The sequence below is a fragment of the Pyrgilauda ruficollis genome, unplaced genomic scaffold (assembly GCF_017590135.1).
Source record: "Pyrgilauda ruficollis isolate IOZ18807 unplaced genomic scaffold, ASM1759013v1 scaffold13, whole genome shotgun sequence".
Classification (NCBI taxonomy): Eukaryota; Metazoa; Chordata; class Aves; order Passeriformes; family Passeridae; genus Pyrgilauda; species Pyrgilauda ruficollis.
The window spans coordinates 11,024,816-11,043,468 of NW_024511432.1; the positions used below are offsets into that span (position 1 = coordinate 11,024,816).

The following is an 18,653-nucleotide window of genomic DNA, read 5'->3' on the forward strand; positions in this document are numbered from 1 at the left end:
CTCCCTCCCAGCTCTGCACAAACAGGGAGCGGAGGGGTGTGTGTGTGTACGTGTATGTGTGTGTGCGTGTGTTAAAAACCGCCCGCGCCTTTCCCCGCGGCCGCTGAGCCCTTGGCGCTCGGGGGGGATTTCAGTGCCCCCGCCCCGGTGCAGATCAAGGGCGGCGCGGCCCGGCCCGTGTGCGCGGGGGCTGCGCTCTGCGGGCCGGGCCGCGGACTCATTGCAACTGTTGCGCCCGCGATTTTTCTTCTTTTTTCTTTCTTTTTTTTTTTAATTTTTTTTTTTTTCCCCGGGGAAGGTGCCCGAGGGGGTAGAAAGAGGAGCTGAACTTGCCGCATTGCAACAGGCGAAAGAAGTGAGAAAATCAAATAATCGATCCCGCTGCTGCCGCTTCGCCTCGCAAAGTTTGGAGGTGCGGGGGGCGGGGGGGCGAGAGAGAAGGCAGGGAGAGGAAGAGAAGGAAGGGACAGGAGGAAGACGAGGAGGAGGAGGACGAGCCACGGCGCCCGGACATGTCCAGGAGGAAGCAAGCCAAGCCCCGCTCGGTGAAAGGTAAGGCATCCTCCGTCGGCCCCCGCCGCCGCCGCCGCCCGGCCCCGGGCAGCCGCCTCCGCCGCCGCGACGCGGCCAATCAGGGCCGGGGCCCGGCTTGGCGGGGATTGCGAATCCCCCCCCGGTACGGGCTGGTGGTGGCGGAGACCCCCCCGGAACCGACGGCGTGTCCCTACGCAGGGCATCCGCCCGCCCGCCGTCCGTTCCGGGGTTGTGTGGGTACCGCGGTGCCGGCCGAGAGTGGCCGGCGACACGTGTCGCGATAATTGATGAAAGAAGCCGGTGGCATCGTTGAGGCGGGGAGGGAGGAAAGTTTCGCGGTGATGCTCGGGTGCGGTGGCGCATCGGCGGGCCGAGGAAGGGAGGAATGAGCTCACTCGTGTTTTAGCCAGTTAGCCCGAAATTAATGTTCCTTTATGATTGGGAATAGTAGCGCCGTCTGTTTGCTCCTTCTGTCCAATGCGCGTAAGGGTGGTGAAAGAAGGGGAGAATTAAACCCGATTTGATAGGTAGGGGTTAAGAATTTGCTTGGGCTTGAAGAAACAATGGCCAAATTTAGTAACGGCTTTATGAGTAAAGGTTAGACATTAAACTATGCATATTTTTCTCCATGCCCTGCGAAGCGGTGTTTTAAATCTCCTGTTTACCTCCGTAAGAAAACAGCTGCTGGAGAAACGTAAAGGGAGGGCCGGGACCAGCCCCGCGCCGTAGTGCACGCATTGCTAGCTTTTTGACTTTTAAGTGAATGGGTGCGAGAGAGAAAGCGTGATTCCCGAAGCCTTTCGCTCCCAGCCACGAGGAGGTTAGCTGTTGTAGGGGAAGGTTTTATTGTCCTCTGCACAAAGCAGAAGTCGCAAACTCAGTGGACTGGTGGCTTTGTTGTAGAAGCACAAAAGGATCAGAACTTTGGACGCCCAGAAGATGAAACAAAAAGTCCAAAGATTTTGTAATTAAATAACTCGTAAGTGAACAAAATTAGTGTGCAGTTAATCGACCCGCTAAAGAACAAATTGAAACCCCATCCAGGGCCATTTTATATTATTTGTGAAATATCCATTCTTTAATAGATGATTGCAGTGTAAGTTGTATGTGCTTCAGATGTTTGTCAAGTTTTTGTAAAGTCGGTCCTTCATCTTCGCACAAGCCCCTTAATAATTTTTCCCCAAACTAAGAGCGCCTTTTAGCATTGTGCTGTGGGGCTGGTTTGCAGCATGGCATTGTGACCCTCCGCAATCCTGGACAATCTGCTAAAGGAGCTGCTTCAGTAATTGGCAGATGAATGTTACAGTCTCTGGGCAGAAGAAAGGGCAGAGATAGAACTATTTCTAGGGGATGCTCTGAAATACATTGTTTGAAACTAAAAGAATCGCAGTTTGAGAACACTGGAGCAGGCCTTGGGTCATGACTTCTCTCAGATGAGGGGATCAGTTTAGTGGCCAGGCCTCTGGAGTTTAAAATATTTTCCTGGGCTAAAGTGTCACATTTAACATGCAGGAAATAGTTCTGTGCCAGTGCAAACAGTGTTTACTCTAGAAGCTCAGTTAGTAAACCTTGACATCTTGTGACATACAATGTTAGATATTTACCATTAATTACTCTTTTGTTTTCTTCTTCATTACTTTTAGGCTTCAATAGCTCTTGCAAGTGGTTGATACTTTATAATGAAATTTTGACTCTAATTCTGATACAGAACTGATCACTATTTATATGATCACTTTTTATGAATTAAAGTAGGTAGCTTACTGGCAAGTCGTAGCTGAGAAACATTATCCCTGTAATGCAGAAAAATCTAGAAGGTCTTTGCAAGAGTGAGCTGGGTGAAGCTCAGTTTTTAAAGATTATAAATATTTCTGAGATCTCTAGGCACAAAAAAATATGTTTCCAGCTTCAGCAAAAACTGGATGTAAATTACAGTCTTAGTTTGAGCTGCCTAACGGGGAGTCTAAGAATGAGCTGAATCTGGGTGAAATTTTGGATAATAGGAGGCAGCTCATATGTGCATGTAGGATAAAGAAATTCTTCATTTCTTTCTATTCACCCATATCTTCTGCTTGTAAAAAGTCCGTTGTATACATTTTGTGGTCTAGGGAGCTGGCAACCCAGTAGATTGCCACAGTACACGTTTCCATGGAAATAATTGAGATGTAATAAATAAAGGCACTCTGAGGTCATAGGTTTCCCAATTCAACTGAGAAGAAAACAAGCATAAATTACGTGGATATATGTGTGGCATTTAGGACTTAAAATAATTTAACATTTTTGTCTTTTCCATCTTTTATTTCACTTTGTATAGTAGCTTTGCTATTTATTAACCACTACAAGATTTGTGTATCCTTTTTCATTCAGAAAGATTATGCACTAAAATAGGATCAGTCCGTGCCTGTGATGAAAGGGATTATTTTGCATGCAAAAAGCAAGTTGCCTGCTTTTTAAGTGGGAGCAATGCTGACTTTAAAGAAGTGATTGACTTTGACAGAAGTATCGAATGTTGACAAGTCTTAGATGCGCGTTATTGCAAATGAAGTGATAGCAAACCCAAAGTGGATGCCAGCACAGCTGCAGGTCAGGTGGCCCCTGTGCTGTATTATGAGGTCTCAGGTTCAGCCTGGCAGAAACTTAGAGTAATTCCTGCAGCTGTAACTCCAGCAGTAGCCCTGGGCTTCCCCCTGACATGGGATTTATGATTTGCAATACAATTCACTGATTTGTTTTGACCATTAGTTTGTGCAAACTTGAAGATACTAACCTTATAGCTGGTGGTTGGAGACAATGTTGGCTTAAAGGAAGGTGGTTTCACACCAGTGAGAATGGAATGAAAGTGTGAGTATTGAGTCTCTGCTAGTTTACAATATAAACACTTAGGGGACAGTGTGGTGGTAGCAGTGATGGAGTGAAATACTTTCTGAAGCTTTACTTCACATCACAGATAAAGCCCATGAAAGTAATTTTCTTCAGCACAGACTCTTCTTGCCCTGTTGCCAGTAACCTCAACTGCTGAGAGCTTTTTCAGTTCTCTGTAAGGAAGAGTTATACCTTACTCGGTGTTGTTAAAACCACGTGGACCTGAACCCCAGAACATAACACAGCTGTCAATGTCATAGCACTCTGTCTTGTCCCCCATTACAGCTGATGGGCACTGATATTAGCATCGGTGTCCTTAAAAGTTTGTTTGGTGCTGGCTGCTGCAGGGAGTGGGGGGCACCCAGTCCACTCAGGGGGCTGAGGAGGGCAGGTCTTCCTTCTTCCCCTTGGTCAAAATGCAGCTTCTCGTGCTTGGAGGTGGTTCTGGATGCGCCGTGCTGAGATGCGGGTAACAGCAACCCGTGGATTTCCAGTCCCATGTAATGGTAATTGAGGCATTACTGGACTGCTCTTTGTGGGACTGGGCTCGCACTGGCACAAGGTTTTAAGCATCAGATGCACTTTGGCTGCTGAATTTGACAGTTCTGCAAATTGCTGTCAGCTTTCGGGGGTATTTTGTGCATAAACGAGCTAGTTGGTAATCAAACTGTTTTGCAAAAGAATGCACTAATTAACTCTAGATTTGTTATCCTACTTGAAGTTGCAGAATTGCTGTCATATTTTTTTGCTTTCTGTTGGCAAAAAATGCTGATAGAAACTTTTGATTCACACCCTACCTGCCTCATTTGTGTCAGTCAAGAAGAGAAAAGGGGGGTTGCTCATTACTTCGTTATCTGCAAAGTAAATAAAAATACTTCAACCATTTGCTGAGTTCCAATTAGTTGATTGCTATGAATGATCTTCTTTAAAGGAATGCTGTTTTACCTATCTGCTCATACAAAGGTTTGATTTTGAATGTCTTGTGAAAAGGATTCTCTTTGTCTTGATTGATGTCAAGAATAAAAGCATGATGGTAATATCCCTTTGAAAGCTATTGTATTGTCAGCTCTGGCTGACAGCAGGAGGCCCTCCTAGTGCTATAGATTAGCGCTGTGAAAACACTGACATTTTCTTTGTTATATTGCTGTTGTTCTGCTTGCAAAGTCAATTATACAATGTTGGAGCTCAGTTACAGAGTTGACTGTGGAAGTAACAATGTCTTTCATACTTGTCTTAAAGATATAATTTTCCTTTTTTCCCAGTTGATAAAGAAGAACCTGAAGGTACTGGAACAGTACATTCTACAAATTAAATTTTGACAAGTATAATCATAATTGCCAAATACAAGAGACTTGTGCGATTATCCTTTAATTTTACAGTTCATTCAAGTTTCGGTGGAATTTTATTGATACAGTGAAAGCAGCAGCTAAAATTGATAAAACTCATATCAAATAAGATTACGCTCTTGATTGTTCTTTATCAAGTGTAGCTTTTGGGGGATTAGGAATAATTGGAGATGTTGGTGTTTCATTGTGGGGCTGGTGCCCTGAGAGTGTTTGAATCCATGCAGTATTCCGAGCACTGCCTTCAGGGATTAGCCTGCAGTTTTTAATTTTTGCCTGTATATTTTGCTACAAGCCTAGCAGCATTCTCCTCTGAACTCCACAAGTCCCATTTTCCTGCCTTTCTCTCCCTCTGGTATGCTCTCCTGGATGGGATCTGGGTGGTATTTAACTGGTTTTACTGATTGAAACTACTGCCTGTGTGCAAATACCTTTTAATTGCAGCCTGTTCCCATTGGTCTCAGTGAATATAACGAATAAACATGGCCAAAAAATTGAAAAAACATTTAAATAAAAATTGGAAGAAAATAGAAATCTCATATTTTTAGTGATGCTATGTCTAAAGCCATTGCAGAAGAACAACTACAATTGTACAGCTCTTGAAGAATTCTTCCTATGTTTTTCTTCAAAAATATTTGTGTACAATCAGTGCAAGTTAAAGAACATCATTCACTGCTGAATTGCTTCAGATGACACATGCAAAAAAAATAATCAGAGACGTCTTGTAGGACGTTAATTGTAGGATTTCTAAATTACTATTATAAACTAATAGAGTAACAAAAGATTCTACAGTTACCAGTAATTTGTCAGGATTTATTTTGTTTTTCTTCAATAATTGAAAATTAATGTCTTGAAGTGAAAGCAGATGTTCATGCCATCCTCTGAATTGGATATAAAAATGATGTTTTGTAGATGCGTTAAGCTTGTGTAAATACAGATTGTCTTATCATAGATGTGGCTTTGGCTTGGTTTTATGTATTGTTTGGTGCCAAATTAACTTTTAGGTTAAACGTGGGTAAGTGGTTTAAGCTTGGTTAAATTAACTAAATTGAGTACTTGAGGTGGTACCCAGTGATCAATTACTACAGTAAACATTTAAAAAACCCTACCTCACCTGCTGGCTTTGTGAATGATGAGACTTTCTCATACTGTAGAATTAATATTTACTTCTATTTGATAGGTGCACTTGTAATTGTTTACTTGGCTATTTTTATTGAATTGGTTAATTTTTATCTTGCTTTCCAATTCCAATTTGTGAAATCAGTTTTAGATGATTACAATGTTTGAAAAATGCAAACCACATTTTTTTTGAAAAAGAAATAATTTCTTGGTCTCATGCATCGTATATGTTATAATATTCTCTTAGACAAAAGATTATTAATTACCTACAATAATTGAACTGTCTTATAAAATGCCTATATCATGTCCTCATCACTCCATCAATGTTCTCTGTCAATGCCTCTAAAAAAGTGTGGCTATTATATTCCCTTGTATCCTAGTAAATGTGCTGGAGAAATGAAATACTACTCATATAAAACCTATTAGAGATTCCTGCTAAATCTTGACTGACAAATGGTGGTGGAGGGGAGGGCCTGGCTTTGGTGCATGCATTGGTGGACACGGACTCAGTGAATGCAGGTGGGAGCTGAAGCCAAGTGAGGACCAGCTCTGAACTCTGTGTGCATTTATTCCACATGTTTTAGAGCCCAGAAGTAGATTCTCATGCATTTTCTTTCCTGATGTCCATTAGTAAATGGAGAGAAGCTAGTTCCTTTTTCTCTTAGACAAATAAGGTGATGGGAGTTTTAAGTACTACATCTTCTTGACAACACCTAGATGTGCATATATGTGCAGCAGTGAATTATGGTGGCTTGTTGGAGTCACCAATTATTATTATATAATCATATCATATCATATTGTTGGAGTCATCAATCAATTATTATACTGGGGAGTAGAAGGATGTGCAGGGACTAAATGGCCTCTTGTGACATTTCCAGCTACAGAAGGCTCAGGCTTCGACCTCTTGCAATGGCTTGTTTTCAAAAATGTAAACAAAGGGACCCGATGGTGTTGGGAACTGGGTGCTGCCATTTGGAACGGGCTCACAGATCTCCCTGTGGTACTGTGGGTTGGTGGATGGCGTTAGCTTTCCACAGAATGACTTACTTCAGGTAGCACTGCAATACCCATCTGAATCTAGCCATAAGTACCTTCATTATATTGTTTGCACTTGCTTAGAAAGAAAACCTTTTCCTTTCTAGCCACAGATTAGGCAACAGAAAAACCAATTTGTAGAGCTTGTAAATGCCACTTGTTAATCATATGCAGTACAATTATTAATTTTTTCCCTCTTCCCCCTTGGATGCATTAAGTCAACTTTTTAGCTTTTTTATGTAATTGAAATTTGCCCTTTTGTTACCTGGGCATGAATTATTTTTGAAATGTTGTCATTACCTGCCCTGCTGTGAGGTTTATCTCTTCCGCTCATCCTAATTAAATAAAACATACTGTTGTTCGCTGGTCTTGTGTTGAACTGAATTACCTGCCTGAAGGCTCGCTGGTGTCGGGCTCACTTCTTGTTGTAGCAGCAGCCGTTGACTAACACACTTACTTTTAGATTTTCATTTCAAAGGGCTCAGTTTGTGCAGTGTGACAGGTGAATGGTGAATGCTTTACAGGACTTTCAAGAGCTGAACAAACAGTAAAGGACTTATTGCTACTGCAGCTGTAGCAACTACAAATGTAAGGCAGCCTTTGTGGCAGAGAAGTGTTTCCTTTGCTGCATAGAGGCCACTCAGGAGACCTGAAGGGCTCACTTGGGTATGCTGGGGGTGAAATAATCTCAGTCGTGATCTCATTTAAACCCACCCTACCTGTGTGTTCTCCTGGGCAATTTCTAGTAGGGTTGATCTCGTCTCTCTTTGTAGCATCACCCGCAGTCATGTTCTCCTTGAGTCTGGCACTGATAACGAAGGCTGCTTCAGAAGTGTAACAGTTGGAGTTTCTTTACACAGAAGTTATTTCTAGTTGATATTAGAGAACGTAAACAATGCATTCAGGTTTTGAAGCGAAGCAGAGGGAAAGATCCCTGCTTGTAGAGAATCAGTTTGTTTAAGCCTCTGATAGCACTGCAGAAAATGCGTTGCTCACTAGTGAAATCCTGTTACGAGTAAAAGTACAAGAATTAACAAGTCGCTGTACTCCAGTCTCTGTTGGCTCCTGCTAGGCTCTGGAGGTTTGGTCAAATGTGGCCTAATTCTGCTTTCCAAATATTAAAAAAAATTACACAGAGGGCAAAAAGACAAGTTCTTAATATGCATATCCTGGGAAAATCCTAAACCAGTATTTTTACCCCCTCCAGTCCCAAGGCTAATCAAAATTCCTTTGTTTCCACATCTACCATTAAAATATATGCCTCCCTTGCTTGCCTGCTGACTGTACAAGTTTAACCACTCAATCGATTGGACTCACAAAATCTGTTACTGGCTTTATGTAGCATTTGCCTACAGGTAATTTAGAGATTGGGTAAGGGTCTAGGCATCCTTCACCAGGTACTTAAATCTGCAGCTCTGTTCATTTCTTGATGATCCTCACCTGGCTGACATGAGGTTTTTCTGGGTTATTACTGGGGCAGGTTAGCCAAGCATCCACCTGCTGATTGCGGGAACGTGCTTCACATGGTGGGCATCTGAGTGGTAATGAGGATAAGAAGTCTGTTAGTGAAGACACACTTGCCATGTGCTTTAAAAAGGGAGTGGTGCAATGTAGAGGTGGAGTAATTTGCTGGGTGCATCTGGTTATTTTCCTCCTGCCTTTGATAGCACTAGCACTTGGAGCTGGGTTGTATGTTTAAGTGCAAGCCTAAGCTCTCTGAGTAACTTTGTCAATTGAGGTTTGTGTTGGAAGACCGAGTAGGCTATCAGCTGTAGGGGAAAGGCTCTTGTTTTTGTGGTAGTGTTTCTTACAGGCCTTGGTGAGTATTGGATTTTAGTCTTGTTCTTTGCACTGCAATTGAAAGAGAGGAGCAGTAAAGAGATTTGATGGGAATGGTCATTCACGATCTAGTGCTGAAGAGAGAATGTCTCTTGCTCCTTCTGCTGACTCTGAGGTTGCTGCTGGGAGGATTTCCAGGGAGCTACTGGGAAGGTTCAGGGTGCAGAAGATGCAGCAGGGCTGTGGGAGCTCCTAGATGGCACTGGGGAAACCCAAGAGACCTGGGTTGTGTTTAACATCTGTCACTGCAAGCAGGTACAGATTTACATGAGAGAAAGTGACTGTGATTCTGCATTCTTTCAATTTCATGTCTGAAAAAATGGCAAATTAAAAGGAGGTGGAGAAAAAACATGGTAGAAGGCTGAACTTCATACTTTGGGAAGTGGACATGCTAAACAGAGAGACATAAAATAGGGAAAGTAGGAAATCTGTTGCTGCAATTTGAGTATGGAGGATGCTTAATGATTAGATGCATAGCTTTGGCATGGAGGTTGGCTTACCTGGAGCTGTGTCTATATTATTTTTAATTTTAAATCTAAAGACTGAGAGAAGGAACAGATCTGAAAAGTGACTCTAGCTCCATGGAAAAGTGTGTGATTATGCATAAGCAGAAAAAAGCCACTAGACATGCAAATGACCTAAACAAAATAGTTTTTTTGCTCTTATTAGATAGTGACAGCACTTTCCTGCCTGGAGGAGTGCATTTGTTGTGCTATATAGTTATTTTCTGTTTAATATAGAGATATTTGAGGACAAGTGTGATTGCAGTCATCAGTTCTTGGTGTTTCAACTATTTTAGGATCATGGCAGTATCTGAACTTGGCCTGTGAGGACTCACAATTGTTCAGGAATTTGTACAGAAGGGGAGATCTGGTTGGTAACTGGAAAAAGTAGGCTTTCAACACTTACTGTGTGAGTATACACAAATACATAGAGTATAAAATGTGCATTTGTGTGTAAATGAAAGAGAAAGCTTAGAGGAATAGGCAATATCTTCTGTTGGGTCAACTAAAATGATTGCAGAATGTAAGGAAGTTTTTCTGGTATACAAGCCTGCTTGCTGCGCTGAAAAAAGCAGCAGCGTTCTGGCTGTTTTGCTTGATAGGTAAATGTAGCTTTGTTTTAATTTACTTATTAAAGCTATTACTCAGATTTCTGTTGCTTCATTAGATTACTCACATGAGTAAAGAGATACTGGATTACATAGTAATACCAAGCTTGTGTATTATTTATTGCTGAATTCTGTTGATGCATTTTGGTTGGGTAATTTGCTCATGGCCTCCTTTATTTCTAGGAAAATGGCATGCTTTGCCCTTCATAATTTCTTTGCTTTTACTGACCAGACTGTTCCCCCAGAGGGCATGTGGGATGTGGCAGAGTACTGAAAATATTGGAGTGGGGAAGTAGAGAAGGAGGGCTGTGTGTGACTTGCACCTTATTTATGTTTATACTAGTATTACATAGAAAAAAATGGTGTTTCTGGCAGGGATACTTTGTGGGGAATGTAGTAGGCAACACTGGCTGCCAAAGTTGTTGCCTGAAAGATTTTTTTCTTTTTTTTTAAAGATGAAGTACTTTGGTCTGATTCTGAGCATACTTGAAGAGTATGGTACAATGCATTATGAGCTGTTTTAAAATGAAACTCCGAGTGCTTGTCTTTGGCTCTTGAGTCTTGCCCAATGCTTGTATATGAGTCCATTGACCTGATTCCTATAATTTCAAGGGTGTTTTTTTTCCTGTTTGATAACAGATAAGTGATATTTGTTTTAAAACTCCAATTTGATGTATTTTGATTACTATTTTTGATCTCAAACACTTAACAGAGCTTCTTTTTTCATTCTTCTCAATATAAGTAAATTCAGTAATAAGCCTGAACGTAAAGGTGAGGGTCTGAAACCCCCCCCCCCACCCCTGAGAGATGCTTGGCAGAGGCGTGGTGTGCCTGGCTGCAGTGCCCCGAGGGTGCTGTGGAGGGGGAGCTGCCGGCCCTGCCTGCAGAGCTGCCAGGCTGCACCACCGGGTGTCCTTGGCTGCAGCAGGAGCTGCTGCTCAGGGGCCTGGGGGCACAAACCCCCTGCAATTGGCAGAAGGATGCTGTGTTGGTGGTGGGGCTGTTGGTGTTACGCAGGCAGATTGCTCACAAATGGGGTTTGCTGGCTCCTCTGCCATGCACCAGGAATTCTCCCAAAGACAAAATGCATATTTTCATAAAGAGGTATCCGAGTTATGATTTTTCCCCTTGCCAGTGGGTCTGTATTCAAAATGTGGCTCCAAAGAAAGTGCATAGAAAAATGAGCTTTTAATTTGTCACCTGCTGCTGTACCACCCTGTCCTCCTTGAGATGCCAAGTTGTAAATGAGGTTTTTGTATCCCCACACACGGCCATCCAAGAAATGTTCTCTCTGTCGTAGCAGTCAGTGACACAGCTGAAGACATCAGACTTAAAACCTGCTGCTGTCTGATTGGCATGAGAAAAGCCAATGTGGTGCAAAACTTGAGCAAACAAAAAGGCAGGTAGAGAAATTGCTGTCTTCAGTGGCTTTGGAGGTCCTGGCTGCCTCCAGAGCAGGGGCTGCTAAAACCTTTCTGTCCCACAGTGTTAAGGTAAAAGGAAGCAAAATTGTTTGTTTATGCTGCCCCTCAGAGTGCTCTTGGAAAACTCCCTTCAAATGAACCTTAGAAAATGCAATATTGTTTGTGCAGGTCTTATTTGGGAGAATAGTGTCTTGCCTGGCTGCATGTGTTCTCTTCCACCCTGCCTGGTTGTCCAAGCACTGGGGGTGATGCACATGCCAGCTGTAAATTCTTGTCTCCTAGCAAACCTCAAACCACCTAATAAAAACATTACTTGAGTTAGCCACCAGGAACTTGATTTTTAATTTATGCACAGATGATGATAGTTTCAAGGAAAAATAGCCCAACTGTGGGACAGGCAGGGAAATTGCCACGATGATTCCTACATATTTGTAGCCTAAGAAAATATCAGTGAAGTCCCTCTATCAGCTTTGTTTCCCTTCCTTGTAGCATCTGTCCACTGAGGAGCTTGGGAAGCTTGAGAGGGAATATTACAGGTAGGATTTCTTCCCCAGGTTGCAGCCTCTTTGTTTTCCTTCCTTTGAATCTTTGCTGGTTTTGCTCCTTGCAGTTAGGGAGAACATGACCAAAACCCTGGAGGTGCCTGCAGGGGAGGATGGGGCAGGGCAGGCCTGCCTGCTGAGTAGTGAGTCCAGCCACTGCTCAGCCCATGGTGGGAGCTGCTGAGGCCCTGGCAGGGAGGGGATATGGTAATCCTGCTTTTTTTTGGAAGCTGAAGGCAATTGGCCCCTTTATTAGAGGGAATTTATCTGCTTCTCTGTCCTTCTTACTGTCTGTTGCTGGCTTGACTTGGTTTTCTTTTATTGCCACATCCCAACAAGTTTTCTTCTGAAGATTTTCTTGATTTGATGTTGGCATGTTGGAAAAAACACACACCAGCCCCTGGATTAAATACAGTCTGCAAATTGGCATATGTTAAACACATTGCTCTGGAAAGGAGCATGGGCATGATCCCTGGTTGGTTTGAGGCTGACATTACCTTGCACTCAGCCTGTGAAACTGCTTTTTGCCTCTTGGCTGCCTGGCCCAGTCCCACGGCTATGCCCCCTGCTGCTTCAGGTAAGGGCAGATCTGATGGGGCTTGTTCTCCTTCTGTTTCTGGATCCTTGTCCTGCTGCCTTCCTAGCTTCCTTAAGAGCCAATTTCACCTACCAGCCCGCCAGAAAAGAAACTCTAGCTCTCTGCTGGCCACGCACTGGTCTGGGGTGTGTTAGGGCAGGGCAAGCCTCCTTATCAGTGTCTGAGTTTCACTGCTTTGGGTCAAACCTTTGTGGAAAGAGCCTCAGCTGGGGAGGCTGGCCCGTGGCCCCTTGTGTGGGAAGTGGGTTCCTGCAGGGGGCTGACAGGCAGGTTGTGAGCCCCCTGAGAATGTGCTCAGCAATGATGGCCGCTGAAGCAAGTGCTCCAATCTATAGTGAAGGAAGCACAGGGTGCAAAGGAGTACAGCCTGAAATTCACTGTAAGTTATGAAGAGTAGACTCAAGTTGTACAGGTGCTTGGTGCTCTCTGCCATTCCTGGCACAATGATCTGTCCCAGCAGAGGTGTGAGCTGTGGAGTGCTTGGTGCTGTGCCCCTGCAGTGGCTGGATGCTGCTCCTCATCCTTCTCTGGATGGGGGCCCAGCCAAGCAGGCAGCTGTGCTCTGAAAGGAATGCAAAGCCGAGCAGGGCAGAGCTCCTGCTGCAGGGCAGGGAGAAGGCACCCGGACCAGAGTTCAGCCGGCATCTTTACTGCTCCTGGGGTGGGGAATTGCTGGCAGCAGCCATGCATGAGGCAGCATTGCTGGGGAACAATTTTCTTCTCTATTCTAACATAGTAGAAATAATGCCACTAAGAAATTAGGTTATGTATCTCGAGGGAAAGGGAGATTTGTTATTCTGCTTTTAGCTTGCACCATAGACTTTGTCACCATGGGGCCCGCACCACCAAGTGGGTGCTTGTGCTAATCCTGGCACTTAAATGCCAGACAGTTCTTTGTCAGAGGCTGGTCTGTCTCTCATGCTTGGGTAACAGGAGATACTATGGTAAATTCCAGCTCTTTTGGCTACTTTATAGTCTGTTTTCTTAGGGGCAAATTTTGACTATGGTTGACTGAAATGGCACCATGTCCCATGAATGTCCTGCCTGGGCTAGCTCACACTCCTGGGCTTATAATGTCACAGTGGCTTTGTGGAGGAAAAGCCTCTGCTGCCCAAAGCACTTGATGTCTTTGGGACCCACAAAGCTGGTGGCCAGCCTGGCCTCTTGAGTTACAGCAGTGCCTTGTGCTTGTTTGTGTTCTTACTGGGATAATTTCTGATGCAGCAAATTTCGATGGCTTTCCCTGTTAGGAAGGATCCCCCCTCCCCCCTTCCCCCCATTTGCTTATTTTTAGTCACATGAAGTAAAAGAATTGGTTGTTTGCCAAGAAGAAAAAACAACAAACAAAAACCCCAAAGCAACCACAACATTGTACCTTTCCTTGCTTTTAAAAAACATTTCCTTCTAAGTGTAGCTAATGATGTGGGTTTTTAGTAGAAGCCTGTGATTCAGTGTTAAACCAATAGTACATAAAAGAATAAAAGAGACTGGTTTATTGTGTGTTTTCCTATTTAATATTAATCTTGTTCAGATTTTGGAAAACATTGTGGTGTGAAAATATAAAGAACTGTTGCCTCTTATAAAGGAATACAGGAGAATAAGATCTTTAACTCAGCATACTTGTGCAATAGCATTGGTTGAGCTGCAGTCTGGGCTCACAAACAACCTTACTTAAAAAAGGGAGGTTTACATTTTATAAATATTTCTGCCTCTCTTTCTTTTGCAATACCTAACGTACACTGTCTGTTCTGCTGTTAACTCCCTGATGCAGAATTCCTAAGTTTGGGCTAATAGAAAATTTGGAGGATTCTTCATTATCTGAACCTCTTGAGAAATACCAAATATGTTCCAGTAATTGTGGTGTAGTACAACAGGGAGTCACACTGGCAGTTTGTTGGAAAGGGTTTTTCCTGTAGTTATGAAAACCATACAACTATTAAAATCCCCAAAACTGAAACCACTGGGATTACTCATATACTTACAGTTAAGCGCATGCCTAAAGGTAGATATATTCAGCATGGCATTTTTGACTGGCGTTTGATTCCTAGCTTGAGAATATGAGAAAAAAACCAAACATTCCTCAGTTGCTTCAGTCCTGTGCAGCCCTTTTATTCTGTATTTACATGCTGTGGTATGCTGGGCTCTGGTTCATGACAGAAGCACCTGGGTTTGCTGTAAAGCAAATTATTGATAATAAAGAAAGAAAGGTTTGCAAAACAGTAAGATACTCCAGGCTACTAGAAGAGACTTGGAGTCAGATTTTTCCCCTTCTGCCTCTGCCATGGCTCCTGGAAGAATAAGCATGTGTCAATTTTTTTTTTTCCTCTCTCTCTCAATGTCTTCTGTCTCAGTAGTATGCAAAGAGGATATAACATTTGTGTCTTGGAGAGCAGAGTGAATTTATTAAACACTGTGAGATGCTGGATAGGTGAAAGTGAAATGTAACACCGATGTTATGGTTCAGGTCATAATATTTGGATTTGCTTTGTGGTTGTTTCATTTTCCCTATTATAGATTATGTTTTTCCTATTAACGCTGTTGTATAAAATGGAAAGTGATGCTTGATTTCTAGTTCCAGTGTAGGGATTTCTTTCCTTGCTGTGCAGCCTTTACTGAGAAGGTGCTGGTTGCCTTGCTCTTCTCTCCACAAGGTAGCAATAGTTCCAGCTCTTTGTATTTCTCAGTTTCTCTCTTAAAAACTTTCTTCTGTGAAATATTTTGAATCTTTTATGTGACTTTCTCTTGGAAAGCATTAGCATGGGCTTACAAGTGTACTGATATATCACCCTAAGCAGTTAGTTAGCCCACCTATTCTTATGAAACAAAATGCATTTTGCACCTATGAAACTGTCTAACCAATTTGCTTTGAGCCAAAATTTGGAAATATGAAGATTGTTGAGGGTAACTAATGAGAAAAATGTTTTTGTTACACTTCTTTAAAGAAGATTCATTTGCACTAGTATCAATATGTGGGGGAATGTAATTTTAAAGCCAGCCCCAGCCACTTTGTAGAAAAATATAATGTACTACATAAACTCATTTTAGACACTACTTATTCTACTGTGTCCCATTAGTTGATGTTTACACAGTGCTTTGAAAATGTAAAGCGCTATATAAGTGCTTATTATTACTACATTATTATTATTCTCCCTCTTGAAGAAAGACCCTCTAGGGAGAGGGAGACTTGCTCTGCATTTCTTCCGTAGTGCAGATCCCACAAGAAATATACCCACTTGTTTTGGCTTGTACATTCTTGCCTCCCCATTTCCATGCTTTTGGAAAAAAAGTACTGTGTTTTAGAGATTAGAGCTTTTATTTAGTTTATGCTGGGTAGCTACAGCAATGAGAACATTATTTGAAGGCATATAAAAATCTTAAAATAACTTTTTATTACACTCTGTACAACAAAGTGAATCACCACCCTGGCATTGGCCCCTGTAGTTTGTGGGTGCTGGGGCCCCTTGCCTGGCCTGGGCACTCCTGGGCAGGAGCCAGTGATGATGCCCTTTGCTGGGCTCCTTGTGAAGTTCCTTCTTCCCCAAAATCTTTCTTGGACCCTTGTGGGCCCATGGACAAAACTTGTGAGTGAAGGGAGTGCAGAAATGGTACTAACAAAGCCTGAGAAGAATTTCCCTCCTGTAGAGAGGAAGCAGTGCAAGTTTTTCCGCAGTATCAGAACTGCTGTTTTCCTTCTAACCTGTATCACTACAGGAGGACAAGATTTCAGTTTAAGTTACTTTAATCCCCTTTATTCCTTGCCTCATTATAATGAGAATGGCTTTTAGTGGGTAATATTAACCATTTACATCCTGAAACTTGAGAGCAATTCTCTTTGCCTTTGTGTTATATATACTGTACCATCCCATGGTGGAGGCTTTAATCATAGCAGATGAAATTTGGAGTTATTTCTGCCTAGGCTTGCATTAGCATAAGGTGGAGTAGCAGTAACCATAATCCTTCTTTAAGTGTGGAGCTTTCCACTCCACTCCTACTTTTACCTTTGTCCCACTGCTGTTGGGTGCTTTGGCCCCTGCCTGGCTTCATGTTGGGTTCCCTGCAGTGCAGCAGCTCTGCTTCCAGCATTCCCAGCCCATCTTTACAGTCAGCTCCATTTTGGGAAAAGGAACAGAGGAAAGGGAAAGAGTCCTTGAATATGTGAAGGAGGGGGTAGTCTGAGGATATTGTTTATTACATAGCATAACCTGACTTAGGCTTGTCACTGAATTTGGCCTTTGGTTATGTCACACATGGCCACTAAAAAATGAGGTCACATGCAGCATTTCAGCCTGGTTTCCACCAGAAATGGGGCTTTACACATGTACCCTTTGCTGGTGGTCCACTCTGAGCTGGTGTCCCCAGGCAGTAGTAGGGGGTTCTGGTCAATGGTAGCTGTAGTCCCAAACCTCTACAAACAACAGCAGGGTGAAGGAAGGAGGGAAAATCTGCTGAGAGAGCTTCAGCAAATGGTGAGCAGCTCATACAGGCAAATGCACTGTGGGAGAGGCTGCAGTATGTGGGAGTGGGGATGTGGTGATAGGTTGGGCCAGTCCTGGCCGTGTTCAGGGCTCCCTTTCCTTTACTCACTTCAGGAGATAAATAGTTCAGCTGTGACTGACAACAGTTCCAGGCATTGTCTAAATTAAAACTGAAGTTGTAAGTGTGGTCGGATAACTCACACCTACGTATTGTGTTAGTACTTGTTAATGGGTTCACCAGCCTTGTCACTGCAGGTCTCATGCTTTAGCTTCAGAGAGGAAAGCACTAGGCTGCGGGGAGGTGCAGGGATGGGATGGGGCTGGCTTTGGCTGGGGGCAGCCAGGGATGGGAGTAGTACTTTGTCCCTTAGTTTGCATCCCTCCTGAAGCTGCCAGTCCTGAAATAATGGCCCAGGAAATTGGCCATGGGCAAGTTTTGCTGTGCTCAGTGCCCAGGGACTTGTCAGTGTTGGGGAAGTGGTGAGATGGATTGGCACAGGCTTGCATCCCTCCCTACTTAATTTCTTTCTGAGTAGCAATTAATTTGGGAGTGGAAAAGTATGAATTTTTATAGACTGAAAGCTTAAATTCAGAATGAAACCCACTTGGACACTGGATTGTTTATTTAATTGATTGCAGATGAATGCTCAGAGACTGAGCCTGGGCCACCAATAGGTGCATGGACTTGATGTGGTTAAAAAGGACAACAAAATTCTACAATTTCTTGCCTCTTTTCATTTGAGCCTGACAAATTTGTAGAAAACTTGTCAGTGAGAGCAGACTTGTTACTCAAACCTGGCTCCAGGTGATACCCAGCACAAGCCCTGGGTAATGCAGGGCACTTTCCATACCCCCAGAGTAGACACGGTGTAACTGGGAAAACTCCAGAAAGATCAAATGTACCTGCCTTAGCAAAGGAAGCTACCTGCAGTGGGAGTGGAAGTCATCAGAACTGCATTCTGGTCAAATTTCCTTGACAGAGCTCATTCCTTTCCCTCTGGCTGTCATTTTCTACTTGTGTTTTATTGACAAACATAGAAATGACAAAATATAAATGAAGGTGGCAGTCATCAGCCTCACTGTGGCATAAATCATGGGGTACAGGGTTGGGGCCCAACCCTGGAGTAGCTCTGTGGGATGGGGTGGCTGTCACTGGTTCCTCAGTGTCCCCTCACTCCCTGAAGGACGGGGACGTCCCAGACTCCCCCCGTGCACACCGCGTGAGCGCTAAACACAAGCAGGCACAAAGATGCTCCAGAAACACAACCGGTTTGTGTGGTGGCATGGGAGAGCGAGCAAATCCCCTGCAGAACCTGCAGCGCAGCTGCCCATTCCGGCCAGGCTCGGCCCCACGTGTCCGTGCCCGGGGGCCGCTGGGCAGCGGGCTGGCTCCCGGGCCGTCCCCCGCGGAGCGCGGCACGAACAGCCCGGGGCCGGGCAGATGGCTCCCTCCCGGCCGCGGGGCCCCGCTCTTCTGGGAGCGAGCCCCGCTGAGACTGCAACAACAGCAACCCGGGAGCCGGGCAGATGGTCTACTGCCGGCCGCCAGGATAATTGCATCAGCTGGTTACTCCTGCAGCCAGCGGAGCCTCCTGTTTGTACCGCTCTGAAATGATCCTGATTTGTTGTTTTTGGTTTTTTTTTGTTTTTGTTTTTTTTTTTTTCCCCTTCCATGCCTTGTTTAAATTTATGTAATTTTTGTGAGGGAGGGGCTGAGGCCGAGGGGCAGCCATCTGCCAGAGGTGTCGGTGGTGGGGTCCGTCGGGCAGCCGTG

General features: G+C 43.8%; 1 protein-coding gene across 2 annotated transcripts in view; it reads left to right on the top strand.

The window, feature by feature from the left end:
• Window positions 1-253: 253 nt before the first annotated feature.
• The window catches only part of ZNF423 (zinc finger protein 423), a 225,203-nt gene continuing 206,803 nt past the window's right edge, over window positions 254-18,653 (top strand). For both annotated transcript variants that reach the window (XM_041458934.1, XM_041458936.1), the window contains exon 1: window positions 254-552. In XM_041458934.1, coding sequence (XP_041314868.1) covers window positions 513-552 — 40 coding nt within the window. In that variant the 5' untranslated portion in view covers window positions 254-512. The remainder of the gene's footprint in view (window positions 553-18,653) is intronic.